Below are 24,148 nucleotides of genomic sequence, written 5' to 3'. Positions count from 1 at the left end.
TGGGGTCATGTGTGAGATAATCAGTGTTGCATTTGGGATCATCACGGTTGTATTGTTAACCATCATTGGGGAATTCTTGTGGTTTTAGTTACTGTAGCATAGGTTTACCACTCGTTGGACAACCATAACGGCCCTCAGCAAAAGATAATGTCAGTTATTGTTTTGGAGTTTCAGAAGATTATATATGTATCTATCTATCTGGGGAGGGGAACATAGGGTTGCTACGTCAGCGCTGGCAGCCCCAGTCCCACCCACAATCTTGCCACTTGTCAGGCCTTGTGAAAATCAACATTGAGCACCACCACCCAATTCGTACAATGTGGTGGGTTAGAAATTCTATGGGATACCGGAGGGTGGGATACCTCCTCCTGATTGGTGCACTCCCAGTCTCTGCTCCTCTTGTAACTGTTAGTTGAAAGGCTGGAGCCAGAACCGTCCAGTTAAAATAGGGGTGTACATTGTCTAAAGCCAGGCGGCTAGAAGAATGTTCAGCTTGGCTCACAAACCTTGCACAGACACAAGCCTTGAACTGGTTAGAAATATCACAACAAATGAAATATACAATTCTAACCATGTGCACTGTGCTTTTTAGAAACAGGCTGCAAGATACCTCCATCAGCTAGTAGCTAAAGGTCTGTGCTTGAGGGCAGGGCCGGCGCTAGGCATGGGCAGTGTGGGCAGCTGCCTAGGGCCTCGCACTCAGGCTACCAGAATGGGGCCCGCACCGGTGGTGTGTCCTGTTATTTCCCTAGCAATCAATTTGGAAGAAAGGTGTCTCCTTGCAATTAGGGTCCAGGGGAGCCCCCACCCTCTCTGGGCCTCTCAGGGATGGTGTCTGGAGGCCTAGCGGAGGGAGACACTTCCTCTTGTCCCAATTGCAAGGAGACCCATTCAGAGACACTGCAGGATGCCCATTGTCCAGCATATTACCGCCCCCACTGTTTTAACTTTTAGCCTACAAGCAATTCTCACACCTATCGGGCTGAGGGTGTGAGAATTGCTTTTGGGTTGAAAGTTAAAACTGTGGGGGGGGGCTAAAATGCTGGACAATGGGCATCCGATAGTCTCTCTGAATGGCCTCCTTTCAAGGGGTCACTTATTTAAATTAGAGGTGCCTCGCACATTCCTCTTTGGCCCAGGGCCTCACAAATCCTAGAACCGGCCGTGCTTGAGTGTCCTACACTCTAATCTTATTGTGTGCACTGCTTACAAGTGCTACACTTTCAGAAGTCGTCAGTGATAGGAGACATTCTTTGGGATGACTCGATACATTTGTTTCCTAAAAGACCAATCATTGGACAAGAAGAAGAAGATAACTAAGGCAAAATTGTTCAAATACACCGATGAATTCCCCCTCCACTTTCTGGAGCCCCATCCTATTCTCTTGACCATGTTTAGCTAGTAAAGCAATGTAAACCGCATATGCAGCCAAAACGTAGTGGCCACTTAGACACAAATGAGCTACTGATGCCAATTTGAAACACCAGTCATAGAAACCACAGACAACTGCACAGACCATACAGTCGAGATAGGCAGATGAAGTTAGGAGAGAGCACAGAAAGGAAGCAGGTGGGGGGGCAGACAATCAGCAGTACACTGATCCACTTGCCTCTGTTTTTGCAATATAAATTTGTGTCCTACTGGAAATGCACTGGCAGCTATTTATTTTATTTATTTATTTATTGGGCTTTTAAAGCGCGACAGTTACCCAAAAAGGGTTTCCCGGCGCTAAGAGATACTAAACCTTGTGGGCTGATTGAAAAAGCTCAGGGGAGAGGCAAGGGCTGGTTATTGGTTGAAAAGCCAGGTCTTAATGGCTTTTCGAAAATGGGTGTAGCGGGTTTCCAAGCGTAGGTGCTAACATGTAATCCCTCTGTGCATCAAAGAAGTGATGAAGGAGTCTTGAAAAACAGATTAATTTGAAGAACAAAAATAAGGGAACATAATGTTTTTCTTAGGAGCCCATTTCTGGTACTTCTGAATGCCACGGTTGCTGAATATGAAGCCTGTTTTATCTTAAAGTCATGCGTCTTTCTCCCACCACTATAAACCTCCTCTCTCTTTCACTCTTGCAGATTCTTTTTCATCCTGCGTTTCATGTTATCACTGTTTTCCAGTGTTCTCTTCCACCTTCTGTCTTCTTGTTCTGACTTTCTCTTTCTTACCCTGGATCAAACTCTGACAATGAAAAATAAGACCTGGTCTCCAAAAATTGGTGCCGGTGCTCACCATCTGCAACTACCAACACAAATTAAAGATTGAAAATAGCTCTTTCTCAGCTTTAATCCGGTTTACCATAACACTACTGGGCCTTTAAAATACAGCTATACCACCAGTGGGATACGGGTAGCAGCACCAGCCGGGATGTGGGTAGCAGGGGCTCCAGGCGCCTCATGCAGGTTGTATGTCAGCAGTAAGGGAGGAATTCAGCGGGGAATTCAACTAGTGAAGGAACTATCAGAGTTAACATCCTATGATGATTTTAACTAAAACCAACGAAATGGTCAAAAATGGGGATCCGAAGTTCTATAAGGAACAGATTGGAGGACAATGAATGTTGAAGAAGAAGCTGTCAGGTTTCGCAAGGATTTTAAACTCAGAAATATAAATTTTCAGTTGCTCAGTATTGACTAAATGGTAAATCATATTTCTTCAAATAGATTTCATCCATGCTTTTCTGATTTTATAACAAAAGTTTATTTAATTGGCCATATGTACTTTTGTAAGTAATATGTAGAATACTTGTCATATATGTTTGATACCTTTTCCTTTTTTCTTGGATGTGTGTTATTCTGTTTTCGACTAAATATGTTTTAATTGTCTCTATTTTACAGTGTCGGAGTATTTTCCTTTTTATCTTTGACCGAAAGTTCGATAATGGCAAGCTTTTCATCCTTGCCACTGGATTAAGGTGATTCGCCACCATGTCTTTGCTTCTCTTCCTTTGTGCTCAGATCCCCCAGAAATGCATCTTATAAACATTTACTCTTAAGTCGTCTATTATTTTGTTGCTGCTTTTTTTCCTTTTCCTCGCAGCTTTTCTCGAACCATACCAAAATTGCTGCCAAATTTACACTGATAATAATTTCAATTCTTCGGTTCTACAATAACACACCTACCTCCTTTCTTCAATCTACTCAGTGGCTCACAACTCGGAATTCCACCTCACTTTAATTCCTTCAACATTTTATCTATCTGTTGCCTTTTTTTCCATCTTTCCTGTGATCTCTGTGTTTCACAATGCCTCTCAAGAATTACACAGACAGAACAGAATCCATCAGTGTATTAGCATACACAATAAATACAAATAAATCTACCATAAACCACAATGTACAAAGTGGAAGCTGGCTGTGTATGTTTAGAGTGAAAATAAAATAATAAAACATAGCATCGGGCTTGAAAATGGCCTCTTCCTGAACACGGTGACGCACGTATAAAGCACAGCAGAATACATACCCTGGCTCTGGCATCGACCAGAGCACCATTCCTCAGAAGACAGCGAACCACTTCCACTTGCCCCGCACGTGCCGCCATGTGTAGCGCACTCTCCCCACGCTGCAGAAAAAGAAGACCACAGTAAAGCAAATTAAGTTGCATCGCAACTTTGGTGCTATATATGTAAAACACATTTCTGCGTTTGCTTGATATAATGACAGTAAATCTTCAACAACACAATTGTCTGTCAATGAGGGGAAAATGTGCACAGGGTGTGTTATTTTACCTTTTCTTGGTAAAAGAATGACAAATTGATCACCCCAGACCCTATGACTTTTCCATGTCTAAATCTAGGGTTTATGTATTGGGAATGCCTCTACTACATATAATAATGGCATACAAAATCAAGGAACTGGGGAAAGGCAACCTTGGTTTAAATGGGGTCAGCAGTAGTTTATAAGTAGAGTGGAAACCTAGCCAAAAGTTAGCGGCATGTCCTAGTCCTAGATATCGCTTTGGCCGAACTATCACCAGCTTACCCTTTCAAACTGGCTTTCCCAAGATTATTCCATGTGGAAAATGTGCATTTGATTGCATTACTGGTTCTCACTGGCTACTGACTGAAAGAGGTTTTCGACCAGTGACCACTACTAATGCTGTGTCACAGATTAACATGGCTTCATCTGAGATTCCAGAAAATAGACCTTCACAAAGTAGTAGCTAAGGCACAAATATGGGGACGAAAAGAGAGTGACAGTGTTTTCCTTGATAACAAAAAAACAAAAACTCATGGTTTAACTATTTTTAGAAGTAGCTGTTTATTACTAGAAACTATTCTGTCCATTGGCTACTTTATCTAACAGCCAGCAGTTGTTTTTTGACCTAAAATGCGGAGTCTGAAATTGTACTTCCGTAGGTTTGATCCTATATTTGACTTAGATATCCCATTGTAACGTATTCAAAAGTTGCATAGAGTACTGGAATTGTACTACAATGGTACATTTGCAGCTGTACTGCTCTTCCTCCTATATACATAGTCATGTGAATTTTTTAGGAGACATTTACAAATTTAAATATTTTTGATTGGAAAATGCTTTTCCCTCTGGAGAACCCAGCTCCTTATACCACCATGAAATCTTGTAGTCTTCCTTCTCATTTGTATCATCGAGACACTGTTACTCCAATCTTTTTGAGCTTTGCAAGTGTTTCCAAGATGAGATTTGCCATATTGAATACCCAAAAGTGTATGAGTTGTTGGAGTCCCCTTTCCCTCTCCTAGCCCTGAACTTATAATAGACAAAAAAAGGTGCCACACTGGAAGACCCTTCCTAGTTAAAGTGGACTTTATGAGGAAAAAACCGACATATCCCGATTTTGTAAGCAGGGTGTGAGACTAAGAATTATAAATTATATTTTTTTCACATCTGAGTTACACAAAAGGGCACAAAGACACGTGAACTGGGCACTTTGTGGTTAGCTCTTTTGACTGCTAACATGAGAACTATCTCTGCTTCCGTAAACTTATTTCGCGGTTCAACTATATTCCATGTTCAGAGGTTTTGTCGATTATAACTGTACAATTTAATTACACAGACTATGTGGCAAAATCAAACCAAATGGCTATATTACAAAAGTGCAGCATTATAAAAACTAAGCACCATCAATCCACAGGAATATGTCACTGGGCCCCCCATTTTCATTAAAAAGGGGTGAAGGATCCAATTGAAGCCAATGTTAGATGTGAAGGACATCTAACCTGAGCTTCATTTGGAATACCATAGAGCATATTATCAAGCCCATTATCACAGTTTTAGCTGCAGTTTTCTGCCGCTAAACGGGCAATAATTTTATCACCTGTCTTGATAATATGCCCCTAAGAGAGCTGGATCAAACTTCAGAAGCAAAGATACTGGACACATAACTTATATTAACAACTTCCTATACCTTGGAATATTAATAATATACAGTTGATCCTCTGTAGGCTCATTGAGTTAAAAGATTTTAAATAAATACAGTTCTGCAATAGATTTGCATATATGACTAAGGCATGTTTAAAAATAAAAAGCGAAAAAACAAACACAAACGTACACAACAGAAGCACATTCAACTGAATATTAAGCAACCAGAGAAAGAAAGGTGGACGTGTAATGGAAGGAAATTGTCATTTTGAACTACATGAAGGCAATTCTCACCAAATTATTTTTTCATTCATCTGTCTTGCGGCCACTGTGAGAAGAGAAGGGGTTGTCCAATTTAGGATTTTTTTGAGTTCATATTAGTAGCTATGGCTCAGTTCCAGAATCATTTGGAAAAACGTGGTGAGCTTGATCGGTAAAAATCTGGTGATATTACCAATAAGATGAAAGTAAGACTGGCCACTCTCGTGGGCGCAAATTTGAGCATTGTGGACATTGGTCAAAAGATCATAAGATGTATTAAGGATTTCAGCAGCTTTTGAAAATGGCGCCTTAGAACGGATTGATAAAACAGCCCTTCTGATGATCAAAAATATACTCAGGAAGGTTTGCAGCTATGTATCCGGAACATTTCTTACTTTCATGCAATTCATATTCAATTCAAAAAGTACTCGTGGGAATCTGCTGCAGTGGAAAGGTGCCTGGAGTAATTAGAAGCATAAACCATTCCCAGCTGCAGAAATGTGAAGGCGTACATTTCTGTAAGCAGACACAGAATGTAGCACTGCATTTGAATTTCAGTTTTCTTTATGTCTTCCAAGGGGAGACATTTTCCTTTCGTAGGTACCTGTGTAGAAACAACTTGCCTTCCACTCCTATCAACTACAAGTGTCCTACCCGTTGTCACACTGAAAACGGATTTACTATATTCTGCCATTGATCTTTCAGCATTGATACATTGTCCTGCTATGGCATTTTCAGTCATGTGCAAGTCATGTCAGCGGGTTTACTAGATCTGGGGTGCCAAATGGCCTCTAGAGACTTAAACCTCTGCGGAGATAAAACAAGGTTATTAATTTGCACAGTAAATACTGGCTTTCAGGATGGCATTAAGGCAGCAATTTGCTTGTTGTGCTTGCTGTGGGTGGTGGACTTGTGAGCAAGTCCTCTAAGTCGTGCCATATTTTCGTCGCAAACTATTTAATTACATCAAGTTCTTACTATTAATGTCCCAATTGGGCTTCTGTTGCAGAGCATGAATCTCAGTGTTGATCATACAAAGTGCTGGATATAAAGGTCATCACAAAATGAAAGAATGAGAGATTCAAAGAGCTGGGGCTAAAAACACAGCAGTCCCTTTCTTGTCATATTTACTCTTTGTAATGGCTTCCAGTGCTGGTCAATATCTCATTCCAGTATCATATGTAGCACGCGTATCTCATGATGGACAAGTAATTGGTGATTTAGTAGAAATGCAGTTACTTGCACAATTTTTTTATAGGACGCCCACATTCCTGTTTCGGTGCCAAGAGTAACATTTTTTAAGTGGGCATTTCATCTCTCTTAGCAAGTAGCTATTCACGGAGGGCGTCACCAACTGTCCCCTAAAACCAGATCTCTGAAAGGACTTTTAGAAAGAAACTAAATACCCATTTATTCTGATGTGCCCCCAGAATTTTCTCAGTGATGTCTTTATTACCCTGGTTTTGCAAGGAGAATTTGCCAAAAAACATGCATTTCATGGTATCCACAAGATCATTTTCAAACGACCATTTATGAGTGTTTCCATTGGAGTGGCACGCATGTCATGAGTTTTTACGACTGTTATAAAGGCTTCAATGGCGCTTCATCGTAAATATAATAATGCATTTTTTTCCCCAAACCCCAAAAGTTACTTTTAGAAAATTGTATGTCTCGTAAAACAAACTCACCTATGTGGTCTGATCTGAAGCACACACCAGACCTAGAAATACTGAATCACTATCACGAACACGAGACAGTCCATGTCTTTTGCTGATGTTTCCCCCATTTTCACTACATGCTCTGGCATTTTGTACATGGTAGAACTACATAGCTTATTTTGAAGAAATGTGCAATTACTATACGATATGTTGCAGAACAGAAACAAGCCACAAGTCAATGGGTAGAAGCATAACACACTACAAGGCAACAGTAATGTAATAAGCTCTTACAAAACAGATACACAGTAATAGACAGCAGACCCGTTTAATGGAACATTGGCACATCCTTTACCACTAACGACATAAAGTGGGTGGCACATCACCATTTGTAAACTGGGCTTATAAAAAGGGCCTAGACTTACTCAGAGTTGTGTGGGCCCTCACACAGTACTGCCCAGGTTTGTGCTGCACCCGTGGGCCTTTTAATGGTGAGTAAAACAAGGCAATGCTTTACATTGCGTTGCGCTGCGTGAGTGCTCACACAAAACTTTAGTAATTATCCCCAAAGAGAATAAAGTACATTGATTTATCACCCTCCCCAAATTCCCAGGTACGTCTGATTGCTCTACTCAGCTCCTTGGTACTCAGGTCAAGGTAGTTTAACTGTTTCTCATCAAAGGTCACATTTTATGCAGCAACACCTCACCAATAGTGTTTACTGATGGTCTGAAGTACAAATGCCTCTCTAGTAACCTTGTTGAAGTGATGGTGTCTGAGAAATTCGGAAAAACGATCTATTATTTTTTTGGATTGTGAAAAGGGAAAGACAGCACTGTTAGACCTCCGTCAGCATTGTGTGTTTATTGTCAAGGGAGAAGTCACCTGAAATGATTCTGGCACAGCAAAGTCTGTAATGGCTGGTTTATTGGACATTGCTCGTCTATTTCTAATTATCGGCTTTGATCATGGCTACCCTCTGACCTTGTCAACATTGTGCATGTCATTAAAGCTCTGGATCAGCAGACCTCGGTGTGAAATGACTGATGGAGTCTGTAAGGGGGCGTTCATCAAGATACAAGAGGTTTACAAGACACTAGAGGATAGGGCGTGATTGTCTGACTGTGTGACTACTGCTCTACTGTTCATAAAAACATTCAATGGGTGTGTACAAAGCTGAAGGAATGCCTGTGTTAAACTTCAGCACAAACTGCTTTTGTTGTACAATCCACATTCTATTTTCCAAGGCATTGCGATCACAACCCATAATATAAAATACACCCATATTAAAAATACTCCGCTGTTATTTTAATGTATGCTTATGTTTCTTTTATTTTACTAAAAATATTGAACAATGACCATCATCTTAGTCTTGTCATAACTGCTAAGTATTAAGATGTCAGAGCTCAGCTTCACAGTCACATCATATTTTCTGATTGACATCTTCTGAACTCGTTCATAAAGACTAAAAAAAGAGAGTTTACTAAGTTTCAGTTTCTCATACCCGTACCTTTTACTAACTCAACAAATTACATTTGTTTCAGGAGGGTTTTGTGACTCTGGCAACATGTAATCCACATTTGACCAAAGTCAACACTATACAAGACAGTATCGAGTCATCCACTTTAAGTAGTAGTACTTGAAGTTGGCTTGGTCAACAGAGATGTGTTTACCCTTTGAACCAGGAGACGAGCAGCACTACCATGAACAGAAGAACACAGACTGCCAGACAGCCATCTCTTTGAAGCATTCATCGCTGCCTCATGTTGGTCATCTAACTCTGCATCCCCTGTTTATCTGCTAATCTGCTCACACGTTCTCACCCAAGGGACGTGGTTATCAGCAGACCACCATCTTTGCCTGAATTTATCCCGCTCAATTAGACAAGCAGGCATAACAAAGAGATGGGAGATGTTAGGGAGCCTAAGTTAGTGGATAAGATGATGCAGTGAGGTGAGAGGATTTATACATGGCAGATATATCTCACTTATGCATGATCGATGCACGTGTCCTGGTTTAGACTGGTAAGGTTTCGCTGACACTGAGGATCTCAGGGTGAACAGCTTCATGAAAAGTTCATTCGGAAAATTGAACTATCCTAAACTGCGCTGTGATGTATTATCTTTGAAGGCACGGTGGTGATAATTGGAAAATTTCCTGGTAACTTGAGACAAGCTGATCATGTTAAGTCTACACTAGCATGAAAGAGCAAACAACACCAGAATGTTTGTAGAGAAGAACCTAGCAGCATTTAATACATCACATAACCTTAAATGTATTTGCAATTGTACCTAAAATACCAAATTAGTGGTTACTTTTTAACTATTGATGATATTAGTCTGCATAAGGAAACATCAATTTAAACTCTGAGACATTTCTTATGAGTGACAAAAATATGTGTAGGCCAATAAACAACTACCACACTAAACAGTTCTCCCCTTATTTTCATAATAAAATGTGACCCTTGTGGGAGCCCAGAGAGTACCGCCAAACTTTGTGGAGCAGCCAGGCAGACCACATCAGTGCCTTGCGAAACGTTTGTTCCCCCTAATGCAAGCCATACTCACAATGTTAGTGACGTCAGGGGAGGCTCCATTCTGCAGCAGAAGGAGGACTATGTTCAAGTGGCCCATGAAGGCGGCCACGTGTATTGGTGTGAGGCCAGACTGTGAAATAAAGCAACAGCAGTTTTACTCCTCTGCACAGGGGCTGGCAGACCTCTTCCATTCAGCATAAGAAGGAAGAAAGGGGCAGGAGAAGAAGAGGGAAGGACACATGGTGGGGAGGGAGATGAAGAGCGGAAAGGCAGAGGGAGAGAGAAGTGACATCGCTTTACGACAGAAACAGGTGTCTACCTCTGTTATAGCTTGGATTGAAGCTCCATATTTCACTAGGAGTTCCATGACTTTGATGCGGTTTTTCTTGCAGGCAATGTGCAGTGGAGTAAAACCATTCTGTGCGAAAAAACAACCAGGTTAGCAGACAGCATGCACACTCAACTCACACAACAAAGCTGCTCCAGGATGGCCCACTGCAAGCAACATTCCTACAGTAGTCACCAGCCCCTCAGACGCCTGGCTGTGTTTTGGTTAGCAGTGCTTGTGGAAGTGTCTCAGTTAAGCGTCACACATACTGTCAGTTGCCTGGTAGGACCATGTCACAGGAGCTAGAGACAAGACCAGGTTCCATGTCAGCCAATGTGTCGACTCACCCTTCAGATCAACCGTGAGATCTGCAACATACCCTGGATCTGGAAGTCACATTACTGATAGTAAATTATTTAGCAGCTAGCCCCACCTGTGATCTTAAAAATCTAGCAAGGGCAGTAGGTTGAAAAAATGTCTCCCATTGCCACCTATTCCCTACTGACATCCATTCAGTTGTGTTTCCTTTTAACTAGTAACACTTTCTGGTGTACTAACACTAAAAAAAACTTTTGGGAAAAAGGCTTTTCTAAAGGGTTGGTTATCATGTGGCTATCTGATAGAATGACAAGAACCCAACAAGAAGCGTGACTTTGAAAAAATGGAAATTGCACACATCAGCCCCAGATAAAGATAAAGAAGACATACAATATAAAGTCTCTCAAACAACACAGTGTTCAATAAAGCGACAGCGAGTGTACCAAAATTCGAACCCAAGCAGCAAACTGTGGTGGTCACGACACCGGAAACATCAAAACACTGAAACGTGCAACAGTGCTGTGTGATGGCAAAAAAACACATAAATATGTCCACAACAGTGGTATCTTAACTGAATGGAGCTGATCTAGAAGAGCAATCTCCCACTGCATAGCAAGCACATGCAGGGTGAGAGACGCGAGAGGATTACCAGAGCCCGGGCGTTGGGGTTGCCACGCTTGTCCAGGAGAAGCTTGGTGACACGATAATGTCCACAGTGCGCTGCAACATGGAGGGCTGTCAGGTAGTCCAGGGTGACATCATCAACAGGAGCCTTGTGATTTAAGAGGTGTTTGACGCACTCCACATGGTCTCCCTGGGCAGCCATGTGAAGAGGCGAGAGTCCATTCTATACACACACAAAGGAAGAAAAAGTCACAAACAAAAAAACTGTTCTCAGATTATACATTTCAAAGTAGATTTGAAACTGAATATTTGAAATCTCTCAAATAGTCTCCGAAGTATGCTAACTTCCTCTATTTCTTCATACTTTCATATTATTTACCTTAGTAAGAAAAATTATTGTAAAACAACCCTAACAAATTCATAGAGAACATACGATGTAAAAAATATTTTCTGAAAAAATGATATTAGTAAAAAAAAATAACGTGGGACCTTTGGAGATGATCACAATATAGTGTTCCCCGGGAGGAAGCGGAAATGCATTTAACACTCCTGTAAACACCTCTTATGCATGGGAGTACATTTGTGATGAATTTCTAATAAGTTTTGCAATTGGAGATAACACCAACATAGTGAACGTTGCCCCTTTCAGCTTTTCTACCTGAGAAGAGTTTGGATGCATAAAACCATTATGGTGATTTCACTAGGATGTTTATCTATTGAGACAGATGACTTAAGGTCACAAGCTGCCTTAGAACAAACGCATACCTACTTTAATATGCCACACTGCAACACTAAGCAGTGCTTAATTTGCAAAAAGAAACTGAAGTGCCAGGGCCCAAGGAATCACTCACTGGTCCATTGCTGCTGACACAGCCCACTTTTTAACCTCAGGTTCAAGTTCAAGTGTTATAATTTTCTTAAGCTATGTTCGATTGTTTAATGCTGCACTAATGAAAGCTGCTTAAAAATACACACCATTTGGTGGTTTCTCATAAACATGTAAGGGTGTTTACCAATAGGTGCCGGTCCGAGCACCAGCGAACACTGGCACAAATTAACCACTGACACTAAGTAACACCTAAATCATAGAGTAAGATGCTGACACAGATTCATACACACTGCAGATGCAGGGACTTCTTGTCATGACGACAGCCTAGTAAAAAGGTCGGACTGACATCCAAAATCAGCCCTTGCGGAAATCTTCAAACCCACCACAACTCCCTTCCTGTTTCTTTCTTTCTATTTGCTCTCTCTCTCTCTTTCCTCCATGTCAGTGATAGGATTCTTAATGGATGGCAGTAGTATGACCTCGCATGAAAGCACTAAGACAATTTCAGCAATGATTAGGTGAACCCCAGATGCCCTATCATTTAGTAGAGTGTCATAGTCACACTAGCATGATACCTTTACCATGCCCCCCTAGAAGTTGTTTGGTTTCATATTAAAAAAAACTGAAAGGATAATTGTAGCTAATGTTATCATTGTAAGGTTAGCTGGAAAGTAGACCAGGTAATTAATCCTCTAACTGGCCCACAGGCAGAATGCTGTTTGTGAGGACAGTAACTCTTAGACTGCAGAAAAAGGCTTGTGTACCCAAGTAAACATTTCTACAGTTGGTAAGACAGCCTGAAACTCACATTCTCCATCCAAAAGTGCCACCCATAATGTCAATGTTGAATAGCAAAATTAAGAATGTTTCCTCCGGAAGCACACCAACCTTGGTCCGGGCCAGTAGCGGGGCCCCACGTTCCAGGAGGACCTCTACCGCTGGGTCATGTCCACTCCGTGCAGCACAGTGTAAAGGCGTCAAGCCATCCTGCAGAGGGAAATAAAGGGAGATGGAGTCAAAAGATGGATCTATGCTTAGTGAAACCAGCATTCGGCTGTATGTTAGCAGGCGTAGGAAGGAAAGGTGACACAGGAAAGGTTGGCAATTTTTTAAATAAAGATAAAGAATGGTGCGTCATTCTCAAGGAAAATAACTGTCCAGCGGAAAGCAAAGATCTTCTTCAAATGGAGGCTGATGGACCAGTGGTTTTTTAATTAATCTTTATTTAGTTTTCGTTAATTACAGTCGACACAAAAGGGCTTATTTAAGAGAGCTCTGTATCACTTTTGCACCACATAGAGGGGCACATGCGTAAAGCAGGGCTCTCATAAAGATTTATGAAGCCATGCAAAGATACGCTGCGTGCGATTGAGTGGCTTCATAAATCATGAGTAAGGCGAAGCAGTACAAATCGCTGGGTTGCCTTACTCTGCGCCCAGGAGGCGTTCCATGGGCATTGCAGTGGGTCTTCCAACGCAACACCCATGGAATTTGACACTGCCCCAGATTTACAAAGTGATGTAAACCTGGGGAAGCACCAAATTCGTATACCTCCCGTGATGAGACGTAACGAGGAGAAATAACGTTATTTCTCCTTGTTTTTTCCTCTTTCCATGTGTGCTGCATTCTGTAGCACACATAGAAAGAGGTAACCACACCTTTGATTGTTTTTGTGAAAGACGGTGCCCCTATCTGCACTAAAACAAGCCTGCCTGCATCGAGACACCCTTGCACTATGGTGCAAGGGTGCCTATGCTGGGGCTAGACTGCTGAAACAGCGACAGCGCAGGTTGAAAGGACAGCATTGCACCGTATTGGTCAAATACGCTGCATTTCTGCCCTTTCACTTTATCGTAGGGAAAGGTGCCTTATTGCAGTGCTCTACGTCAAAATGCCATAAATGAGGCCCATAATATTTTATACAATACTATGCGATTGATAGTGTCCATATCCCTGAAAAGACACTGCGCTTTCAGCATGCTATGAACTACTCAATGGCTCTAGGTGTATAAAGCCTTGTCGCAGTCGATCGAGTAGAAAGTTACAATGTACCTCATTGCAAACACATAAACAACGAAAAATAAAAGATTTAGCCATGTCGCATACTTTTAGATAAATTTGGGAGCCTGTGGGCCTTGCTCATGATGTGCAAGTGCTCCTAATTCCCAATTACTTTCAGTGCTAGGTGCAGCCGATATATATATATCAGTCAATGACGTCTGACGCCGAGGGCCATTTAGCTCTGTTCGAGTGGTTAAACTTAGTAAGAACGTGAGTGCTATAGCCAGTGTCTGGGACAACAGCTGGCGGGTGGTGAAACTTAGAGACATAAAACTGCAACACCTGCCCTGTGTACCTTAGAAAATAATATATGTTATTGGGTTTGGAGCTATGAATCATGCACATGTGGAAAAATATGTTTCCAGGAATCTAAGACAGGTTCACAAGACACATTTCTGATAATTCCCTTTCTCCCCCGAGGGATACCAATGGAAGTCTGGAGAGGCTCCTGGAATAATATTGTCTTGTTGGGCCTTATAGGACTTCATATTCTTCAAATCTATCTCTCTGTGACCAGTTTTCCAGTTTCCTGAATGCCAAAGGCAATAGTGAGGGATGGATATGAAGAGCAGGGGTTCAATTTGTATCTCAGGAAAAATGCACCGTAAGGAGAAAAGAGCTCTTCGTGTTAAATTAATAGCAAAGTTGAGTGACAACACATACATGTAGTGTCGCGCTCTAGTCTCCGACGCGCCTGCGTGATGACGCGGTGCGCCGGAGCCAGAGCGAACACTCGCGCATGCGCAGGAGGGAACATCGCAAGCGCGTGAAGGACTCAGCGCGCATTCAGCGACCGGAGCTTGTCCTAGTTAGACGCTCCGCGCTCTCCTGTAATAGTGATTTGTATCATAAATAAAACAATCAATTCCTGCACCTGATACCTCTCTGTCTATCCTTGTGGGGCTATCAAGCAACATTACAGTGGCGACGAGGATGGGATAGCCCCCACCAACTACACCCCGGAGAAACCATGATAGGCACGGCGACACAGCTGCTCCAGCGACATGTGAAGGTCAGATATCGTTGTGGGGAACACCCAAGTAGAGAGCAGACTGGAGGGGCATACACGCTATCCACAAGAGAGCGTGGCAGAAGCGCAAAGCCTTGCATGGCCCAGCAACCACGTGGCCCAAGGCAAGATACCCACATCCCTAAGACCATTGGGGAGCAGGGGTGCACACAGCTGAGAACCTGGCAGTAAAAACAGGGACAGTGACACGGGGGACAACAGGGAAAGCCGCCCCAGCAACTCACGAAGGGTGAACACCAGAGCGCCCGGCAGCCCCAAAAGTCAAGGGGACAACTCTGACCGAGAGGACAACCTCAGCACGCCAGGCAGCCCCAGTAGCCAGGGCGGAGGACCAGGGATTGTACCCAGGATGAGCAACCAAATGACGGCCCTCACCGCACCCGTTCCTTTTCTACCCAGACCAGGAGAACCCCTGATGAAGTGGGAGGACTGGAAGGAATACTTTAAAAACTATGTGGAAGCATTGGAAGATGAAAACGGGGAGCCATTTCCAAGTGCTAGGAAGAAAAGATTACTGCTGCATAACCTAGGTCCGGAAGGCGTGAGAGTATTTGCTAACATTGTACCTGCGACGAGACAAGCTGCAGACGGCGACGTCTTCAAACACGCCCTGGAGGACTTAGACAATCACTATCGCCCGGCAGTGTGCGTATTAATTGACAGGTACAACTTCCAACAAAGGAAGCAGGAAGAAGGTGAATCTATAGACGATTATATAGCAGCGCTGCGACGGCTAGCCATCACGTGCAAGTATGGACAACTCCAGGATGAATACATCAAGGACCAGATAGTCATGCACACCACCAACAAGTCGGTCAAGGACAAGCTGTGGTCGCAAGGTGAAGCATCCCTAAAAGACGTGATCGCAATGGTCAAGAAGGCCGAACTTTCAAAACGCTGCGCAGACGCGGCGAAAAAGGAGAACCCCCAGAGACAGATGGTCAACAAAATAGATGAAGCTCATTCATCAACCAGGCAAAGGAGACCCAATGGAGAAGGGCGACACGAATCCAGGTGGACAGGGAAACCAGGACCGGCTGGAAAACAGTCCGCGGACAACAGGTTCTCGTGCTACCGATGCGGGAGCACCGCACGCACAGCGCAAGATAAGCGGTGCCCAGCATTCCGCGCCAGATGCTCGTTCTGCGGGTTGGTCGGCCATTATGAGAAGGTGTGCCGCAAGAAGGGGAAGAAATCCGTAGTGAAATGCATAGAACAGCCTCAGTCTGAAGACCATACGGAAGATGACCTGGAAGACGAGGACATGGTCTTGTGTGTCGAGGAGCAGGTGCTGATGAAACAGGCAAACGGTCAGACAAACCGCGTACAGACATGCTGATCCGAGGGGTGAAAATCCACATAGCAATAGACTCGGGGTCGCCATACTCCATTGTTCAAAGGTCGCTATGGGAGGAAGACTTCGTGCCCACCCTTGGCCCGCAGTTGAACCCACCAGACATACGGCCGATATCTTAAACCAGCAACGCAATCCCTATGGTGGGGTTCCGCACCCTGAAATTTGAATTCAGAGGAAGGTCGGCGCTATGCAAACTATATGTAGCAGAACGAGGACCCTCGGTACTGGGATGGAGAGACCAGGGCGACCTAGGGATAAAATTAGACCCAGGAGGCAAAGAACAGATACTACTGACGGAAGACAGTCGTTGGCCTGAACTGGAGAAGCTGAAGCAGACCTTCACCAAAGTGTTTGGAGGCACGGTAGGAAAATTAGACAAATTCGTGCACAAGATTCTTCTCAAGGAGGATGCTCGCCCTGTGTCCCATAAAGTCAGGAACATTCCAATTGCCGTGAAGGAGGCTGTCCAACAGGAGCTACGAAGACTGGAGGAGCAAGGGATAATTTAGCCTATCAACAGCTCAGAGTGGTTGGCCCCCTTAGTCGTTGCCAGGAAACCAAATAGCAAGGTGCGCCTAAGCGTGAACCTGCGTGAACTCAACAAATGCCTGATAGTTGAAAAGTTTCCTCTGCCAAGAATTGAGGAAATGTTGGCGAAGACGAGAGGAGTTACATGGTTTTCCACTATCGACCTTACCTCCGCATATCACCAAATTGACTTGCATCCTGCGAGCAGAAGGCTCACCTCCTTCATCACGCCCTTCGGGTGTTATCAATTTCGCCGAATGTCATTCGGATTGGCATCTGCGGCTGCAGTCTTCCAAAAGCTATTGCACCGCCTGTTCAAAGACATACAAGACGCCCAGTACTTTCAGGACGACAACCTGATAATGGGCACAAGCCGAAAAGATCACGACAAGAAGCTGGCCAAAGTTTTGACAGTACTCCAAGAGAAGGGCCTCACGGCCGAGTGGAGCAAGTGTAAACTGGGCATGTCAGCAGTCACATTTCTGGGACACGAGATAGGGAGTCAAGGAATCACACCCAAGAGGCAAAATGTGAGAGCCATTTGCGACGCCAGAGCCCCAACCAGCAAGGATGAAGTGAGGTCATTTTTGGGAATGGCAGAGTATTATAGCAAATTCGTCAGACATTTTGCCACCAAGACTCACAAGCTTCGACAACTTATCAGAGACAAGTCAACATTTCAATGGGACGAGGAAACACAGAGTGAATTTGATGAACTGAAAGGCGACATAAGCCGGGCAGTGCCCCTGCATGGATACGATCCGTTAGGTCACACGATCCTGACAACTGATGCCAGTGAGAGAGGATTGGGGGCAGTACTTGCACAGGGGAGAGATGATAACATGGTGGAAACACTTAGCTTCGCCTCCCGGGCCCTGTCCCCAACCAAACAGAAATATAGTGTCATCGAGAAGGAGATGCTGGCGGTCACGTGGGCCATGGGTAAATACGGACAGTTCCTATGGGGCACCGCTTCAAACTGCAAACGGACCGTAAACCACTGCTCAAGGTACTAACCTCCAGCAGGCATGATACAGCGACACCTCCCATTGCAAAAATGACACTAAAGCTGCTAGACTACACCTATGATGTCGAGTACTTACCGGGGACGCGCAATAAGGTGGCAGACTATTTGAGCCGGGCCTCCGCCATGGAAGAAGCACCAGTAGTCCCACCGGGCACAGACGAAATGGTAGCGGAAATGGCTGACTCGGAGAAGAATATCAGCAGGCAAGAGTGGGCCCAAGCCTATGAAGGAGACCGCGAACTGGAAGAAGTCAAACACTACCTGATCAATGGATGGCCTGAGAAAAGACATCTCCCAGAGATCCTGAGGAATTACTATGAGGTGCGTGAGGAGTTATCGGTGAGTGACTCAGGGATCTTCATGTACCGGGGACATAAGGTGGTCCCACCAGAGTTATTGATCCCCCTGCTGTTGAAACAACTCCATGAAGGGCATCTCGGCATCGTAAAGACGAAGATGCGAGTGAAACAGATGTACTGGTGGCCGGGTATGGACAACCAGATAGAGCGCCAAGTGAGAGAATGTGTCCAGTGCCAAGAAGCGGACAAGATCTTGAGACCATTGAGGCCCGCCTTGGGTATGTATGAGCAGCCCCACAACCCGTGGGAAGACATAGCGGTGGACATATTGGGTCCGGTGCTCGACTCCAGAGGAATAGCCAAATACCTGTGTATGGTTGTGGATAAATACTCGAAAAGGCCAGAGGTGGACGTGCAAGAAGTCATGGACTCAGACGCTGTGTTGAAATTTCTCACCACAGTATTTCTCCGTGAAGGAATACCCAGGACGATCTTAAGTGACAACGGGCCCCAATTCACTTCGGAGCAATGGAACAAGTACATGGAGAGAAACGGGATCAAGTCCAAGCACACAGCAGTATATCATCCCGCATGCAACGGACAAGTGGAACGGTTCAACCGTGTCCTGATGGGGTCCATTCAAGCCGCAATAATGCAAGGGAAGGATTGGGAGACAGAAATTCAGAGCATGCTGTGGGCCTACAGGATCACACCTACAGGGCTAGGCTACAGCCCCTTCCAGATTTTGAGGGGCAGACTCCCCTTCACTAGGGACAACGTGGTCTGGAGAGAGAAAACGTTAACCAGCAAGTGGTCGCCTGCAGTGGTACAGCACAACCTGGAGAGAGCTCAAAGGTTATACACTGACCATTACAACAGGAGGCACAACTCAAAAGACACTGATCTGGAAAAAGGAGAGTGGGTTAGAGTCAAACTTGCAACGATCAAAAGAAAAGGTGAAAGCAAGTACAGCAAACCCCTGCAGGTAGAGGAAGTACGTGGAAGAGCAGCACTACTCAGTGATGGCCGAGTGTGGTCCCAAGACCGCATGGTGAAAATTAACCGGATCATGCAGTGGCCCGCCAACAAGGAAAGTGACACGGAGGATCAGGGACAAGCCAGTGTGGCGGAAGAGACCACAGTAGAAAGAGGGAGTCAGGAGGAAGGACAAGTCCAAACAGACCATGAAGGGTGCGAGGAAGTCAGTGCTGGAGGAAAGGCGGCCGCGAACAAAACTGCCGCGAATGAGAAGGAAGCTGAAACACCAAGGAGAGCCAAGAGTTCTGCACGTGAAAGAACCAAGGAAGAGTTCACCCCGGCTAGTGAAGTAGTGTGGCTCACTGGTTAGAGGCGGCAGACCCGAGAGCAGAGGACGGCCCGGGACCAGGGTTCGATTCCCGACGCGGCAGGTTTCTGGACCAGGGTCAGCGGACTCGATAATTCTCTCGCCTCGGTGCCCACTCTGATCAGCGATCACACTCGGCAACTCTGGGCACTAGCTTGCCTCATCTTCACTAACGGCCCCACCAGACCACCGGGGATGCCTGGTCTCACCCTGGAGATACCCATTAAGGGACCACCTCTCAGGGAAGCCAGGAAGGGTTTCGCAGCGGTCGAAGCGCGGAGGTACCCCATCGGGAGTGATTCCTGCGCTATATAAGCACACAATTAATTAATTAATTAATTAAGACGCACCCGCGCAGGGAGGGCTGTGATCCGACCCTCTCGATTCAAAGACTTTGAAGTTAGTAACTGTTGAACGTGGGACTTTAATGACTATTGCTTTTGTTGGAAAAATAGGGAGATATGTAGTGTGCCGCTTTAGTCTCCGACGCGCCTGCGTGATGACGCGGTGCGCCGGAGCCAGAGCGAACACTCGCGCATGCGCAGGAGGGAACATCGCAAGCGCGCGAAGGACTCAGCGCGCATTCAGCGACCGGAGCTTGTCCTAGTTAGACGCTCGGCGCTCTCCTGTAATAGCGATTTGTATCATAAATAAAACAATCAATGCCTGCACCTGATACCTCTCTGTCTATCCTTGTAGGGCTATCGAGCAACATTACAATACATTGAAAATGGCACCAACCCTATCAGATATTAGCTTCTCAGTATTTCTGCAGCACTATCCTGAAAGCAGCTGTCCAAACCCTGCACAGTAAGCACAGAAGTCCCACGAACCATGGTCTTGCCACCAGCAGGATCCAGACATTCGGAAGAAGACACGTATAACAAACCTATGGTCACCAATGCATTGTTCAGTCTATTGCAGAGCAGTTCTATGTGTTGAGTGTGTTGTCCCATTACATGTGCTTGCACAGTAATGCAAAACAAAGCATTATCCTATGGTACCGTAATGTAAATTCATTTAATAATAGTAAATTTAGGGATGGGCGGCATTGCAGTGGAGTTAAAGTTTCAGCGTCTGTGGCTAAATATCTGTCGGAGAAGAGGTGGAGGGGATCCTGTAGGGAGAGCCTCCCCATTTGGCATGGGTACAGTAACAAAGGGCAGAGGTGGTGACACACAGAAGGGAGAGGTAGTCTACTAGCATAATGCACACATTTTGTGTGAAATTGTTGTGAACAATTATGTTTTTTATACTTGTGAAATACATTTCACATTTGAGTACATACTTCGTTTACAAAAATCCTGAAAGGTACTGGCAGGAAACTGGTTTGAACAGGAAATGTTTTGAAACCAGTGCACACAACAGTTTCACAGGTCCCATGAGATATTTTTTGCTCAAACCAATCTCCCATAGGAAAAATGGAGTGAAAATCCCTGAGAGGAGAAAAAGATTAAATGATGCAAAACTCTTGAAACGGAAGTTGTGCAAAGTTTAACTTTCGTTAAAAGTATGCACATTCCTAAATGAAATAAAACAAATAACTTTTATTTATACACAGCTATCAATAAATCTCTGGATTCTCCAAGGTTCTGCTTTCCAGATGACTTTATGTGCTGAGTTAAACATAAAACATTTTGGGGAGCTCATTATAAGCATCCCAGTTAATTGTTATATATGTGGTATAGCAAATCTGCCTTTCCTCCATGGTCACCCCAGAATTTTTGCTTTTCCTGCACACTAATCTGCCGACTTTAGAACTGTGAACAGTATACCCATGCTAACTAGGAGTAAGGTGCCTGTCCACCCTTTAGACAGTGGTTAAATTGGCTTATCCCTAATTGGCACATTTAACTTGTCTGTAAGTCCCAAGTATATGGCGCCGAAAGTGCACCCAGAGCCTTAAAGTTAAGTGCCACTTTTGGACTGCAACACCTAGTGTGCCAATCACTACATGGGCAGTGCAAAATGGCTACAGGCCTACCCTGTGTAGTCTGACTGCTGCAGTGTAAAAACTGTTTTGAGACATGCCAAAATATCTCTTTTCAACAGGAAAATAGCTCCTTTTAAATATTAGTAAGTCACCCCTGTGAAGGCTTTGAAGTCCACAAAGCAAGTTGCAAGGTATTTAAAGATGGCACGGGAAGAACATTAATATTATCGGGTCCATACAGTGAGAAGGCAAAAAAAGCTATTTTCAGATTAAAGTGCAGATTAAAATGCTGACAGTGTTAATTCGGGAAAAGGACCAACTAGAAAAATATTTAAACCACTGTTTTGAATAGCTATTAAAAATCAAATTCATGGTGAAGTCAGATTTTTAATAAATATTAAGAAAAAGTAACTTTCAGAAAGTTACCCTTTACCTGCCTTTGCTTTCAGTAAGTTAATTAGCAATAACCTCTGCTAACTGTCATCCTGTCCTCTACCTTGAATGAGGTGTGAATCAGGTGTATAATTCCTCCCAGGAGCTAGATATTAGGCTGACCTTTATGGGCCAGATGACTCTTCGGAGCTCTGCAGAATCCTCAGCATAGGGACTGTCAATATCCTGTTGACACCACAGTGTCAAATCCGGCCTGACAGGTTTGTTTGAGCCCCAGGTAACTCTTTGGTGCACTTGAAGGGGAAAAACACAGGCTATGAAAAACACGAGAAGTGCCTGAAGTCTGAATTAACTGGAACCTGTAGAGTGTCCCTTTCTGCAAGACAAAACCAACAGGTTAATGTACAAGGAAGAACATTCCTAAAACGAGAATGCGAACACACAGGAGAAGAAAATTAGAAAGAAGACTACAAAGTGCTTGAAAAAACACCCATCAGCCCACTCATTAGCGGAACTTCGTCATCTGGGTTATATGGTTGAAACAAAGTGGTATCCAGTATGCCCTTACTCAGGAAAAACCTGGGGCTAGCAGGACTTGGACCACATGATTGACCCTCAACCATAGAAGATGAGCGAGTACAGGCTGTAGGGGCAAAGTTGCAGTGCTCAAGAATTGTGCAAAAAATAAAGAAAAGGACACAAAAAGTAATCCAAGTGTTCTAAAAATACCTATCTTGATGTCATAGAAACAACTTTATTGGGTCTGACCATCAAGGTGGTATGATTAAAAGCAGAGTGACAATAGCATGCAAGGAATTGCTATTCACCATGAGTGTAAATTGGTCGACATGTTTCAGCCTGGATAGGCTTTCTTCAGGACCTATGGTTCACTACTGCAACACTTACTTTCAATGCTGTGAAACCTACAGACCAAAATCCCATTTTTCTGAATGAGAAAAAAAATGGTATATCTTCTCCCAATTTTTAGGGAGGAAACGCCTCACCTCACCTGGCGACCGCTCAGGAAAGAGGAGGCCACGCACTCTCCGTCGTTGCCTCGGTCGTAGTGCTGAGCCGAGGGGGAGCACTACGACCGAGGCAACGACGGAGAGTGCGTGGCCTCCTCTTTCCTGAGCGGTCGCCAGGTGAGGTGAGGCGTTTCCTCCCTAAAAATTGGGAGAAGATATACCATTTTTTTTCTCATTCCGAAAAATGGGATTTTGGTCTGTAGGTTTCACAGCATAGAAAGTAAGTGTTGCAGTAGTGAACCATAGGTCCTGAAGAAAGCCTATCCAGGCTGAAACATGTCGACCAATTTACACTCATGGTGAATAGCAATTCCTTGCATGCTATTGTCACTCTGCTTTTAATCATACCACCTTGATGGTCAGACCCAATAAAGTTGTTTCTATGACATCAAGATAGGTATTTTTAGAACACTTGGATTACTTTTTGTGTCCTTTTCTTTATTTTTTGCACAATTCTTGAGCACTGCAACTTTGCCCCTACAGCCTGTACTCGCTCATCTTCTATGGTTGAGGGTCAATCATGTGGTCCAAGTCCTGCTAGCCCCAGGTTTTTCCTGAGGAAGGGCATACTGGATACCACTTTGTTTCAACCATATAACCCAGATGACGAAGTTCCGCTAATGAGTGGGCTGATGGGTGTTTTTTCAAGCACTTTGTAGTCTTCTTTTTAATTTTCTTCTCCTGTGTGTTCGCATTCTCGTTTTAGGAATGTTCTTCCTTGTACATTAACCTGTTGGTTTTGTCTTGCAGAAAGGGACACTCTATAGGTTCCAGTTAATTCAGACTTCAGGCACTTCTCGTGTTTTTCATTGTCTAGTTGGGGGACAAGGTACCTAGAAGTCTTTAAACACGACTCCCCTAAGGCCCCTCAATACTCATAGGTTTTTGTAGAAAAACACAGGCTGTCAGGACAAGCTGTAGGTATCACTTGGATGCTGTACAGCCCTGCCTTTGTCCTACTTGACTACTTCTCCTAGTTTGTTGCAGGTGTAGGGCCTCCTACAAACAGAATCTTAGTGTTAAATATAGGAGTGCACAAGTGATTACCATAGTGCCCTCTTCCCACACACCCAGCCCTCAGAGCCCAAACTTAATGTGACTGAAGACTGTTATCATCTTGAAACTGCCCTGACCCATGGCATTTGGGGACTGTTTGCAATAAGGCAAACAAGAACTACTAAAACGGCAGATTTTTACCACATGGTATGGACTTGTACATTAATATATGGTTATTGGACTGCAGTGACCATAGACCTCACCGAT

At 44.1% G+C, this 24,148-nt stretch overlaps 1 protein-coding gene across 1 annotated transcript in view; it reads right to left on the bottom strand.

Annotated features, from left to right (window-relative positions):
• The window catches only part of ANK2 (ankyrin 2), an 874,236-nt gene that overhangs the window by 465,147 nt on the left and 384,941 nt on the right, over positions 1–24,148 (bottom strand). Inside the window, exons 10-14 of the mRNA XM_086962136.1 lie at positions 12,773–12,871; positions 11,081–11,278; positions 10,105–10,203; positions 9,817–9,915; positions 3,457–3,555 (exon numbers count right to left, since the gene is read on the bottom strand). Of these exons, the coding sequence (XP_086818262.1) occupies positions 3,457–3,555; positions 9,817–9,915; positions 10,105–10,203; positions 11,081–11,278; positions 12,773–12,871 (594 nt within the window). The remainder of the gene's footprint in view (positions 1–3,456; positions 3,556–9,816; positions 9,916–10,104; positions 10,204–11,080; positions 11,279–12,772; positions 12,872–24,148) is intronic.

Source organism: Lissotriton vulgaris, chromosome 3_1, assembly GCF_964263255.1.
Source record: "Lissotriton vulgaris chromosome 3_1, aLisVul1.2, whole genome shotgun sequence".
Taxonomy (NCBI): Eukaryota; Metazoa; Chordata; class Amphibia; order Caudata; family Salamandridae; genus Lissotriton; species Lissotriton vulgaris.
The sequence above is the reverse complement of the archived record's forward strand: the minus strand, read 5'-3'. Positions and strand labels throughout refer to the sequence as shown.